This window comes from Lepidochelys kempii, chromosome 8 (assembly GCF_965140285.1).
Source record: "Lepidochelys kempii isolate rLepKem1 chromosome 8, rLepKem1.hap1, whole genome shotgun sequence".
Lineage (NCBI taxonomy): Eukaryota > Metazoa > Chordata > Testudines > Cheloniidae > Lepidochelys > Lepidochelys kempii.
Genome location: NC_136387.1, coordinates 38,505,547 through 38,519,677, shown reverse-complemented (window position 1 = coordinate 38,519,677; position 14,131 = coordinate 38,505,547). Strand labels below are relative to the sequence as shown.

Here is a 14,131-nt window from a genome sequence, read left to right as displayed (position 1 = left end):
ATTTGGATTCACGGTAGCTAAGAAAACTTGGCCTGACAAGTGCAGATAAAGACAGAATAATAGCCCTATAATAGTTTTTCATCGCTCAGATATTTGTAAAATACTTTCCTCCATGTAAATGATGTGCCATATCTAGAACACACTATGGTAATGTGTTACGGTTATATCATCACTTATTTAAGATGATTTACAAAATTTCCTCATCGCTTTCCCACTGGTGAATAATAAAGTCATAAAAAATCTAGCTTTATATGACACCATATCCCAATATCATGCTATAAAATTCACAAGAAAGAGGCAAGACATTGGCCAAACCATGAGCGCACTTTCCATATTTATGATTATAACAACTTCAAAACTTTTGGCAGTTTTAACTTATGCACTTTTAACAAAAACAGTTCAAAAGAAGCATATTAAAGAGTATTAATGGAACTTTACATATTAAAATTAAAAGGTTGTCCTATTTTTCTCTGTCGTTAGCAGAAGCACATCATATTGGCGAGCAGGTACATAATATCGCTGCAAAATGCACTTATTTAATTTAATTTAATTTAAATATTTTCAAATGAGAGAAAAGAGCTCTTTGGAAAGAGCGAAGGGATTGGCAGTTAAGGAAGTGGATAGGGCCTTAGAAAATTTGAGTTTTATCTTGTGGTAAATCGCAGAATTCCTCTCTGAAATGCCCAGGTCACTTATTCCCATTGTGGTGAGCTTTATACTTTATAAAATGGGGATAACTTTCGCTGTCCTCCACCTGAGGACAAAGTCTGAGGCCACAAATATTATGGAAATGGGTACAAAAGAAAAGCCTAAACACATTAAGGCAGTATTTCACAATGACTGCGTATTCTCTATAAAGATAGTATATGAGGCATTAAAACAGAAACTCACCTCCCCAGCAGTCTCTGTCCCACCATGTAAACTGCTTGTTCCATTGCCAATAAACACCGTCCCTGAGCTGTCACTGCACAGAATATTCCTGTCCATCTGCACATTAGATTTCAGGAAAGTGAATTCATTCTTCCTGGCGTCTGAGGACAAACACAACTGGTAGGAATAAGGCAAAGTCCCATCTTCATAGTTGGGTGGAAACCTAGAGCCGGTCTTGGAATAAGGCTCCGGACCAAAACACTGAAGTAATTTACGTTTCCTTGACGTTCTCAGTTTCATCACAGTGGCCAGTGTCACTGTCAGGAGGAACAAAAATGAGATCAGGGCTAAAGCCAGCACCAAGTAGAACTGTATATCAGACTGAGATGCCGAGTCACTCGATTGGTCGCTCATTTCCGGAAGAGCCTCTTGGAAGTTCTCGGCAAACACCAGGTTGAGGGTCACTGTGGCGGACAGAGGCGGCTGCCCGTTGTCCTTCACCAGGGTGACCAGCCTGTGCTTCACAGCATCTCTGTCCGCAAAGGCGCGGGCTGTCCGGATCTCCCCGCTCTGCAGCCCCATGCTGAACAGCGACGGGTCCGTGGCCTGGAGCACGTGGTAGGAGAGCCAGGCATTGTATCCCGAGTCAGCATCCACCGCCACCACCTTAGTCACCAGATAACCTGCCTCGGACGAGCGAGGCACCATCTCGAACAAGGCGGAGCCATCGGCTCCGAGCGAGGGGTACAGGATGCGAGGGGCGTTATCATTCTGATCCACAATAAACACCCTGACGGTGACATTGCTGCTGAGAGGCGGGGACCCGCCGTCTTGGGCCTTCACTTGCAGCTCAAACTCTCGGAATTGCTCGTAGTCGAAGGAGCGCTGCGCATAGATCGCTCCGGTCTGGGAGTTAATGGAGATGTAGGAGGAGAGAGGCACCTCTTCGAGGTTGCTGCTCAGGTTGCTGCTCAGGATGGAGTAAGTGACTCGGGCGTTCCGGTCCAGATCCCGGTCTGAGGCTTTTACACTGAAAATAGATGCTCCAGAGGGATTGTTCTCTGGCACATAGGCGGTGTAGGAAGGTTTCTCAAAGACAGGGGCGTTGTCATTGATATCTGAGATCTGCAACAGGATGGTTTTCTGGGTGGAGAGTGGGGGAGAGCCTTTGTCTGTGGCTGTGATTGTGATATTGTACTCCGGGGTCCTTTCTCTGTCCAGAGAAGATTCCGTGACGATTTTATAATAATTGCGAGAGGAGGACACTATTGTAAATGGCAGACTCTTTAGAATGTAACAGGTGACCTGTCCGTTCTCTCCGGTATCTCGGTCATGGGCTTTGATCAGAGCTATCGCGGTCCCGCGCGCTGAGTCTTCCGGTATTTGGCTGGACACTGATGTAAATGTCACTTCCGGGGCGTTGTCATTCTCGTCAAAAATTTCTATTTGTATTTTGCAGTGAGCAGTTTGTCCACCCCCATCCCTAGCTTCTACTTCCAGCATGTATGTGTTTGTTTCTTCAAAATCTAAATACTCTGTATTTGTAATTCTTCCGTTCGCAGGATCTAAATGAAACACTGTACGAGCATTTTCCTTCGCGTTGCTGAATGAGTATGTGATTTGCGCATTTAATCCTTCATCCTTATCCGTGGCTTTCACTTGAAGCACTAAGGAGCTTCGTGGTAGGTTTTCCCTAAGGCTGACTTTGTAGATCTCCTCAGTAAACACAGGGGGATTGTCATTGGCATCAGTGACATTAACCCTAATCTGAGCCGTCCCAGATTTGACTGGATCTCCCCCATCCACAGCCGTCAGGATCAAGTGATGGGAACTTTGTTTTTCCCGATCCAAAGATGTTTCCAGTACTAATTCTGGGTATTTATTTCCATCCGGGCTCTCTTTCACAGCCAGGGTAAAATGCGGACTCTTGCTGATTTGGTAACTCTGCACTGAGTTGATCCCGGTATCTGGATCTTGCGCTCGTCGTAGGGGAAATCGTGTACCCGGCAGTGCTAACTCATTGATTTCTAAACCAATGTTACTCTTGATAAACTGCGGGGCGTTATCATTAATGTCCTGGATCGCTACATTCACATGGAAAACATTTAAAGGACTTTCCACAACCATTTCGAGTGTCAGGACACAAACGGGTGTCTCCCGACATATCTCCTCCCGGTCTATCCTGCCATTCACATACAGGTTGCCATTTTCCCCATTCACACTGAAGTATTGCTTTTCCGAATTGACACGGAGCTTTCGCTGCTGCAATTCTCTGATATTTAATCTCAAATCCTTGGCGAGATTCCCCACAAGGGAACCTTTCGCCATTTCCTCAGGTATGGAATAACGAATGTGCTCCGAGACCGCCCGGCAGAACAAAGACAATAAGAAAGGAAACAACAGTACTTGCCGTGTGACTGCCCGGCTCGGCTTTCGGCGCCTGATTTCCATTCCTGCCTCTGCCTGATTTGCTCTCTCCTTTCCCTGTTTTGGTTACATCTGGTGTTTACAAATCCCATCCCAGCAGAGGGATAAACATTCCGGTATTGTGTGTTCTAACGGCAGTTCCCTTTTCTCAGCCGGGCTGGGAAGGTCTCTCTGCTGTTTCCTCTGCGATCTGCGCTGTGTGACGGAGCAAGCGCACTGCAGGAGGCTCCGGTGGATCTCCAGCTCCAGCCCTGACTCCGCATTGGCCAACAGCGGCACTCTGAGTCTCAACGGGAAAACTGCAACAGCAGCGATCTTATCAAGGCGCCGGTACAGTACTACTCACAAACATGTAGATTTGCTTGTTTTGTTTTGTGCTTTTTTCTCCTAATTTGCATGGAAATGCAAAACATGTAGTATAATAAAAGCATTGCCTTGAAGTATAAATAACTGTTTTCTAATGTAAGTATAAATGTAAAGTCTAAATGCTTTTTCAATATAGATAAAAATAAAGATAGATATAGATATAGATGTGTGGGTATCTATTTATTGATAGTGTAAAACTTACAATTCTTGAGATTTCTTTGCCTTTGTTTGCATATATATGCGTATATGTGTGGGTGTACGTCTTGGTGTGTGTCTGTGTAATGAATATGTACAAGAACAACAATTTCCATGTATTAACCACATTCTCCACAAACACTCCTATGGGTGAGATTCAGCTAAGCGCAGTTCTAAAGCGTTTGACAGAAAGCAATAGTTTTTAAACCCAATAGCACAAGTGATTGCGCGTTCAAAATATACATCTAAACTCCTGAGCAAAACTATTTTCGTGGTTAGCCCTTATTGTCCCTTTTAGGTGATCTTTCCTTCGAAAGTAATCTGCCCACTCAGAATACACAGGTTGTTTCTAAAAAGTACTAAAAAAATTTCTCTTGAGTTGAACTATAATGAGAAACCAGGTCCTATTCTCTCATAGAACTGCGCTAAAGAAGACTTGGATAGTTTTCCACACATTCCAAAAACTAAACAGGAATGGAAAAGTGAAATGAGTCCTCGTGAGCAAATGTATTCAAAGTCTTCCCAGAGATACAAAGACAAAGGAGACCGTCAAATCATGTAAGTATAATCACATGCCCACTATACAAAAATATTTCCTAGCCTTTCTTTGATTGCTTTAAACAATGTACTTTGGGAACATATATTACTGTTTTAATTTAAAAAATACAATAAATATTAGAATCTTTTCTTTTATTGCACCAACTTCTGTTGGAGAATGCGACACGGTTTCGAGTTTACCGAGAAGAGCTCGGTGTAATCTCGAAAGCTTGTCTTTTTCACCAACAGAAGTTGGTCCAATAAAAGACAATATACTGGAACCAACTCGGCTACAACACCGCGCACAGAATCTTTTCTGTAATGCTAACTACATGCTATAAAAACTCATGACTGTAATGTGTCATGAATTTCTCTCAAATTCTCAAGGCTCATTTACAAGACAAAAGAACATTATTATTGCAGGAAATTTAAAAGAATGTCTAAATAGTCTCTTCTTCTTAATCAAATACTTACATAATTTTAGTTTCATGATTATGCATTTCCTTTACAATACGGAAAGTCAGATGAAATCATATTTGGAGTTAAATACACTGGTTTATAAAAATAAGTTAATATTGAGAACTGTGCTGTCACTGAAACATTTTGCCCTTCAGTAACATTCTTATTCTCTCTGAAAATCTATGTTTCTAAAAATATAGGAAAATGTCCTTACTTTGTAATATCTCAAGTAAGGTAACTTATATAGTATCATGCTGGTTCGGATGATCAAAGCTTTAAAAGGAAAACATCTAGTATCACCGATAATCTCCCCCCCCCCAGCATTCTCTCTAATACAGGCCCCCAAATACTTGATGCACTCAGTAATTCTGTAGTGATTAACAGCTAGCTACATTTACAAATATAAATCACAAGGTTAACCAGATATTAACTGACCTGAATGGACGTCTGATCCCTGTTATTGGCTAACTCTTCAGTAATTAGAATAGGATCTTTTATCTCATAAGCGTACTGACTAGTCAGATTATTTTCATAGTTTGATTTGGGAAAGTTGAATTGGCTCTTTCTGGAGCCCGTGGTTAGAGAACCCTCATGTGAGTAGGAGTGAAGAAAAGCTCTGACTCCATCGATCCCCACAAACTGCGAGACGGGAACTCCACTGAAAGTCACACTCGAGGAGTCAAACAGTTGCGAGCTTCTCCACCTGCGGAGCCTCAGGGCCAGTAATACTATGATAAAGGTAAAGAACAAGCAAGAAACGGAAGCCACAGCTATCACCAAATACAAGGTGAGGCTGGACTGGGGGTCTGCAGGAGCTGAGAGGCTGCTTAAATCGGAGAGGATTTCGGAGATGCTGTCAGCCACCACCACCGTGACAGTGGCCGTGGCAGAGAGAGGGGGCTGCCCCTTGTCCTTCACTAAAACCACCAGGCTTTGCTTGAGCGCATCTTTGTCTGCAAAGGAGCGCGCTGTCCTGATCTCACCGCTGTGGAGTCCCACAGAGAAGAGCCCCGGCTCTGTAGCCTTCAGCAGCTGGTAGGAGAGCCAGGCGTTCTGCCCGGAGTCTGCATCCACCGCCACCACCTTAGTGACCAGGTAACCCGGCTCGGAGGAGCGAGGGGCCAACTCCACTCCCGTGGAGCCATCGGTGGGAAAGGAGGGGTGTAAGATGTGCGGGCTGTTGTCATTCTGATCCAGTATAAAGAGAGTGACGGAGACATTACTGCTGAGAGGTGGGGAACCCCCATCCTGAGCCTGCACTTGGAACCGAATCTCCCGGAACTGTTCATAATCGAAGGAGCGCAGAGCGTAGAGAGCACCAGTCTCGGAGTTAATGGAGATGGAGGAGGAGAGCGGAGCTTCCTGGATCTGAGTTCCAGTAATGGAGTAAGTGATTCGGGAGTTGTCCTCCGAGTCGTAGTCATGCGCCGTCAGGCAGAAAAGGGAGGCTCCTATCGGGTTATTCTCCATGACGTAGCCGGTGTAGGATGTTTTATCGAAGAGGGGATAGTTGTCGTTCGTGTCTAAAATCCGGAGTGGGATCGTGATGGCTGTAGAAAGAGGAGGAGTCCCATTGTCTGTGGCGGTCACTGTGACGTTGTATGCTGCCACCTGCTCCCTGTCCAGGGCTCGGTCTGTCACCAGACTGTAGTAATTCTCGAAGGGTTTCTTCAGCTGGAAGGGGAGGTTGCTAGGTGTGGAGCACGTGACCTCCCCGTTCTCTCCTGAGTCTGGATCTTGCACATTTAAAAGGGCGATTACAGTCCCCGGGGGAGAGTCCTCGGGGATCGAGCTGACGAGAGATGTGATTGTTAATTCTGGAGCGTTGTCATTCACATCGCTAACAACTATCACAATTTTGGATCTGTCAAAAAGGCCTCCCCCGTCATGAGCTTGAACTTCAATTTCATACAACGCAGCTTCTTCAAAGTCCAAGTTCCCCACGACTGTTAATTCTCCCGTCCATGAATCCAAGTGGAATATCTGTGAAGGTTTATTAGTTATCTTTCTGATTGAGTATTTTACCTCTTGGTGTATCCCTTCATCCGGATCAGTCGCTTTCACTGTCACCATCGTGGACCCCGCAGGCATATTTTCTAAAACATTAACCTTATAGACAGACTGACTGAAAACTGGTGCATTGTCATTAACATCGTGAACAATGACGCGGATTTGCGCAGTGCCGGACGTGACTGGATCTCCCCCGTCAGTGGCTGTGAGGATTAGATCATGAACAGCTTGTTCTTCGCGGTCCAGAGACTTTTCCAACACCAGTTCTGCATATTTAACTCCATCTGATCCAGTTTGCACATCCAGAGAGAAATGCCTATTACTGCTGAGGTGGTAGCTCTGCAGAGAATTTATCCCTAAATCTGGGTCTTGCGCCTCCTGCAGGGGAAACCGAGATCCCGGTGCTGTTGTCTCGCTGATTTTTACTTCCGATTCTTCCGCCTGGAAGTTGGGAGCATTGTCATTAATATCTGTGATTTCAACTTCAACTCTATAAAGCTTCATTTTTTCTTCAACAATAATCTCAAAAGTTAACAGACACTTCTCCATCCGGCCACAGATCTGTTCTCTGTCTATTCTTTCCGTTGTGATTAAATGGCCGCTGTTAACATTCAAAGCAAAATATTGCGTCCTACCTTTTGATACAACGCGGACTCCGAGGTCTGAGAGCTCCTTTATATCCAGCCCCAGATCCTTTGCGATATTCCCCACAGTGGAGCCTTTCTGCATTTCCTCGGGAATCGAGTAGCGAGTCTGCCCAGAAACCGCTTCCCAAACGGTAACCAGCATAAAGCAGAACAGGGCTCGCCCTTTGCAGTGCCGGAGTTTTTGAGTTTCTGCTAATCCCATGCTGATGTGGACACGCCTCTATGTCAAGAAACGTGTCTTGATTCTGTATTTGGACCCCCTGGTTCCGGCAACGTTGATTGTTAAACCAGAATCAGTTTTAGCGAATATCTGCCTTTGCAATGTTCAATCCAGACCCGTTGAATGTGCTTCTGCTCTGTCAGTGTTCAGTGCTGTGTAACAACAGTGCTGGGCTGGCTGGATCTCTCGTCGCGTTCCTCTCCCTTACTGGTCAACAGCGGCGCTCAGAGTCTCAACCAATAACTGCAGAATCTCCTTGGTGGAATTTTTGACCGCTTTTTCACTGGATGGTTAACACTGTAAATATTCTGTTTTCTCATTAATATGTATGTGTTCGCCTGAGGTACACACAAGGAATAAGCATTTTTGTTGTACTGAATCTGACTTTATTAGTTATAAGGATTTAGTGATTAAAATTTTGTTTAAATTTACCATGATTGATTATGAACTACACATACATAGCGTTGTCCAGAGTTATGCATATTGTAAGTGTATATGGATATGTTTCTCCAATCTGATTCGCCTTTCTGCATTCGACCTTGGTGGTGCGTTGTGCAATTGCTGAATGCTAACATCCTTGTAGTAATCTTATTTCTGATTTTTACATCACTAGATGTATTTCAATTTTTTTCTATATTTGACTTGTTCATTTTTGTCGTTCAAGCCAATATATTCAGTTACTGCACTATGGATCAAATATTAATAAACGAATCAGGAGCGCTGTGTATGAGTTGGCTATATCTATTCTGTGATATACAATAATTTTTTCCAATCTGGCAATTTTCATATTGAGTTTTATAATATTTAAGACAATGGGAGGTTATTGGAAATGGTGCTAAAAGAATGCTATTTTAAGAAGTATATATATATTCCTATAATGCACACATTTCAAATATCAAATCATATAAACACAACACACAGGTAGTAGTCATACAATGTGATCAATTGCAGACACAGATGGTGAGGAAAATCACCTAATTTTATCGTTGGTTATACACCTTTGAACGCTCTGACCACTAATACACCTCTTCCAGGGTAGTGTTTAATATTATAAACCTAGGAGAAGCTTAAAAACAGTATTTTAAACTATCAAACAGGCAAATAAATATTTCCTTTCCCCCTCTACAGTGGTATATGCCTTTATCGTCCACAAAAATAAAATTAAAACAGGGAGCCTAGACCCATGGTAGTCAATAGTCAGTCATACACCAGTGCTACTTTGAAAAGCCCATATCTTGAATTGCAAGAAATAGGAGCACTGTCTGTGCTGCAGAAAAGGAGTCATAACATTCCAGTGGTACTCAGTACTTGCTTCTCGTTTTGGAAAGAGTAGGGAAACTAGCCCTTAAAATATTACATATTCACATTTATATACAAAGACTTTTTAAAAGATATTATCTAAATGTTTAAGGCATCACATGACCACTGAACATTTGGACTCATGGTAACTAAGGGAGTCTGGCTTGACAGAGGCAGGTAAAGAGAGAGAGAGAGAGAAAAGGCCAAGCAAACTGTTTTAAACTCTCTAAAATATTTGTACTACAGATTTTCCCCTTATAAGACATGTGGCATGGACAGTTACAGGAAGAGGTGTTTTAATGGTTTTGTCATCACTTCTTTGGAATGACACACTTAACTCTCTAATGGCCTTGGTGCAGTTGAGTAAAGTGGCCATCACAAATTTATGCAGATAAAACCTTCATATCAGAACATAACTTCATGTTATATAGGTGATATGTAAGAGGTGAGAAACTGGTGGAATAATAATAATCTCTTTATATATTTGTATTTATAATGACTAACTGGGTTCCTTTTGAACTTTAAAAAAATTGATTAAAACTATAGTAAAGAACAGAATTATCAGGCACATAGATGAACATGATAGATTTGGGAAGAGTCAAAAGGGCTTTTGTAAGGGGAAATTATGCCTCACCTATCTATTCTAATTATTTAAAGGTGTCAACAAACATGTGGACAAGCACCATACAGCTGATATAGCCTACTTGGACTTTTAAAAAGCCTTTGACAGAGTCCCACACCAAAGACTCTTAAGCAAAATAAGCAGTCTTGGATAAGAGGAAAGGCCCTCTCTTGGCTCAGCAACTGGTTAAAAGATAGGAAATAAAGGGTAGAAATAAAGGTCAGTTTTCAGAATGCAGAGAAGTAAATAGTGGGGTCTTCCAAGAATCTGTACTGGGACCAGTGCTGTTCAACATATTCATAAATTATTTGGAAAAGGGGGTAAACCATTTGCAGAGGCTACAAAATTCCTAAAGACAGTTAAATCCAAAGCTGACTATGAAGAGCTACAAATGGATCTCATAAAACTGAGTGATGGGGCAACAAAATGGCAGATTAAAATCAATGTTGATAAATGCAAAGTAATGCACATTGGAAAAAATAATCCCTACTATACATACAAAATGATGGGGCCTAAATTAGTTTTTACCATTCAAGAAAGAGATCTTGGCATCATCATGGACAGTTCTCTTAAAACTGCAGCCAATTAGTTCATTTTATCACCCATTTATCATTGTGCTATTTCTCATTTCATATATAATCAATGTAAGCTAAATAGACTTAAATTGTAGGATTACAGAAGTATAAGACTATGAGTATTTAGGAATGATGACTGTGTATTAGGTAAAAACAATGAGGAGTCCTTGTAGCACCTTAGAGACTAGCACATTTATTTGGGCATAAGCTTTTGTGGGCTATAACCCACTTCATCAGATGCATGGAGTGAAAAAAAGTAGTCAGCTATAAATATACACCACATGAAAAGATGGGAGTTGCCTTACCAAGTGGTCAGTGGCACTGTCAGGGAAAACAGACTCAGAGGTAGTCTCACAGTGATCAGATAATTAATACAATGAATATTAACAAGAAAGAAAGTGTGATGCTGAAAGAGCAAGTGCCTGCTCATGCTAAGGTCCCCAGGTCTCAATTAAATACTGAAAAATACATACCTAAAATCAATCTGGATCACCTATGTGTTAGTATTGTTAAAACAGATGTTAGAATTACAAGAACATGTTTAGGCTTTATTGAATGCTTGTGAGTTACTGCATGTATTAATCTCATTTATAACATCTGTAACCCATATTGTAAGGTAATCTTTGAGTGGCTGTAGTGTGAGCCTCTGTGACTGTGTAAATCACCACACAGGAGAGAGACATCATCTAGTCTGAAGGGCTGATATTCAACTGAAGGTGTTATGCCCTTCCCAGAAGGAAAGGTCCATCGATACCAGATGGAATATTGTGGATCCTTGCACCTGGAATTTCCCTATATTTCATCAACAAGAGGACAAAAGACTGTTGTTGTTCTGTCCTTCTTCCTATGAAAATGAATCATGCAAGCAGACCCCTCTGTGTCATATTGGGGCACAATCCAGACTGGTGGGGGGCTGTGTCACCCCTTCCCTGCAATTGTGGGTGCCTTACAGTGCCTTGCTGTAGTAGCTCCCACCTGGGCCACTCACAAACAGCCTTCCAGGATGTAAGCCACACCCTGAAGGTCTGTGTGTAATTGCAGCCTGCCAGGTACACCCTGGCTCTCGCCAGCCTTGGCTATACTGTAGGATGACCATAACACACCCCCAGTCCCAGATCTTCCCCCAGTAATGTATGTCCTATACTGCCTAGCCCTTTTCTGGACAGTACAAATATATTAAATTCATACTTCCTTTAAGGAAATAGTACGCAATCTTATTATCTTAAAGGGAGTTACCCAGACACTTCTATTTCAACACATTGGATTAGATAAAACAGTAAAACAAATTTATTAACTATAAAAAGATGGATTTTAAGTGAGAACAAGTATTGCAGCATCAAAGTCAGAAATGGTTACAAGAAAAACAAAGATAAAAAGCTTACTAGTATCTACTTAAGAAACTATCTTAGTAGCAAAGCACACTTTCTCACCACATGCTCCAGCAGATTACTGACCAAGGTCAGGACCCCTCCCCCAGAGTCCAATGGCTGTTTCCTTTTGTCTTCTCAAGTGCTGAGAATGATGTGGGCAGGGAGAGAAAGAGGGATCCCTTGGGCAGTTTGTCCCTTCTTTTTATAATTTCAGTCCCCCCACCCCTTGAAAAATATTTCCAGCTGAGACCCAGGAGACAAAGAGTACATGTGGAAGAATATTCCATGCTGGTTTTTTCCACCTGTTTGAACTTCCTTTGTTTTCCCTCCCTGCTTGATGACTCTGTTTGCTGCTTAAATGCAAATAAGGCAAGCACACATTCCTTCCTTTCTTTAGGACAGACCTGATTTCTGCTTGGGCAGGGCTGTAGAACACGTGTTCATAACATCATACTGGGGAATTTTATACTTTCACATGCAATGTTGCCATACATATTTTACCAGTACATTACTGACCAGCAAATTATGAGTTTTCATATGAAACCTTTCAAGGCATATGTTGTACAAAGATTATTACAATAATGTGTAGGGTGTGAATACAGGGGTGTATTCCATAGCACCCTCCCACCAGCTGAGCTTGCAGCTGAGAGTACATGCCAGTAGGGGAATAAAAAGAACTTTATCTCTATGCTGCTTGAACTCTGGGTGCAAAGTGTTTCTAGGCATAAGCAAGAGATCCCCAGCTGCTTTGCTTGGGTTACCCTAAAGGACATATACTGCTTACTTATTATGGAAGCTTCAATTAGCTTTTGAAAATGAAGACTGCATCTCATTTGTGTTTCTATGATTACCTGCTTTAACCTTTTAAATAAATCTTGGATTTTCTTTTCCTATTTAATAAATCTTTATAAAGTTTATTATAGAATTGGACAGAAGCATTGTCTTTAGTGTGATATCTAAAGTGCAACTGACCTGGGGTAAATGACTGGTCCTTTGGGACAGGGAGTAACCTGAATATTGCTGTGATTCTTGATGTCAGGTACTATCTATTAAAAAGGTAAGCTCATGGTGGTGGTGAGACAGACTAGTAATAAGGGGACTATCTGTGACTCCATGTTAAGGCTGTCATAGTGCCTAAGGCGTTTACACTTGATATTTGTTTAGCAAAATCTAAGTATAGAACTCACAACCAATTTGGGGTTTGTTCCATGGTTCCTAACAGTCTGGCCTGACTTTGGTACTTACTCTCTTGAGTCACTGCAGGCAGCGATACAGAAGGAACACAAGCCACAATAGGGAAAGAGCAGGTTAAATAATGTTTAAATAAGTTGGTAGGGCCTGACAAAATTCATCTTACAGTACTTAAGAAACTAGGCGAAGCAATCTCAGAACTGTTAGCCATTTTCTTTGCGAACTCCTAGGGGACAGATGAGGTCCCAGAGGACTGGAAAAGGGCAAACATAGTATCTGTCTTTTAAAAGAGGAAAAAGATGAACCTGAGGAATTATAGACCTGTCAGCCTAATTTCAATACTAAGATAGATACTAAAACTAATTACTAAACAATACTGAAACTAATTAGTGATACTGAATTATAAGATACTGAAACTAATTATTAAACAATCATTTTCTAAGGTTCTAGAGGACAACAGAATTATAAAGAATAGCCAGCATGGATTTGTCAAGAACAAAACATGCTAACCAAACTATTTGCCTTCTTTGACAGGGTTACTGGCGTTGGGGATTGGACGGAAGCAGTAGATATAATATATATTGATTTTAGTAAGGTTTCTGACACAGTCCCACATGACATTCTCATAAGCATACTGGGGAAATGCAGTCTAGATGAAATTTGTATAAGATGAGTTCACAACTGGTTGAAAGACCTTATTCAAAGAGTAGTTATCAATGGTTAATTCACAAACTGGGAGGATGTATTTAATGAGGTTCTGCAGTGGTCAGTCCTGGGTCCAATATTATTCAATATTTTCATTTATGACTTTCATAATGGAGTGGAGAGTATGCTTATAAAATTTGTTGATGACACCAAGATGGGAGGGCTTGCAAGCACTTTGGAATACCGGATTATAATTCAAAATGACCTCTACAAACTGGAGAATTGGTCTGAATTCAACAAAATGAAATTCAATAAAGACAAGTGCAAAGTACTTAGGAGGGAAAAAATCAAATGCACAGCTACAAAATGGGGAATAACTGGCTAGATAGTAGTACTGCTGAAAAGGATCATGGGATTATAGCAGATTGCAAATTGAATATGAATTAACAGTGTGATGCAGTTGTGAAAAAGGCTAATAACATTCTGGGGTGTATTAAGAGGAGTGTGATATGTAAGACATAGGAGATAATTGTCCCCCTGTATTCAGCACTGTTGAGGTTTCAGCTGCGGTGCTGTGTCCAATTCTGGACACCACACTTTGGGAAAGATGTGGACAAACTGCAGAGAGTCCAGAGGAGAGCAACAAAAATGATCAAATGTTTAGAAAACCTGACCTATGCAGAAAGGTTAAACAAACT

The 14,131-nt window shown here is 41.6% G+C and overlaps 1 protein-coding gene and 1 pseudogene across 15 annotated transcripts in view; both read right to left on the bottom strand.

Moving 5' to 3' along the window:
* Positions 1-14,131, bottom strand: part of LOC144929056 (protocadherin gamma-C5-like) — a 373,601-nt gene that overhangs the window by 85,700 nt on the left and 273,770 nt on the right. The window contains exon 1 of one of the 15 annotated variants that reach the window (XM_073356123.1): positions 5,290-7,883. The exons of the other annotated variants lie outside the window; for them this stretch is intronic. Within the exon in view, the coding sequence (XP_073212224.1) occupies positions 5,290-7,713 (2,424 nt within the window). The 5' untranslated portion in view covers positions 7,714-7,883. Of the gene's footprint in view, positions 1-5,289; positions 7,884-14,131 lie in introns of those variants that run through there. 15 annotated transcript variants of the gene reach the window in all.
* LOC144930804 (protocadherin gamma-B1 pseudogene) lies at positions 689-3,495 on the bottom strand (annotated as a pseudogene).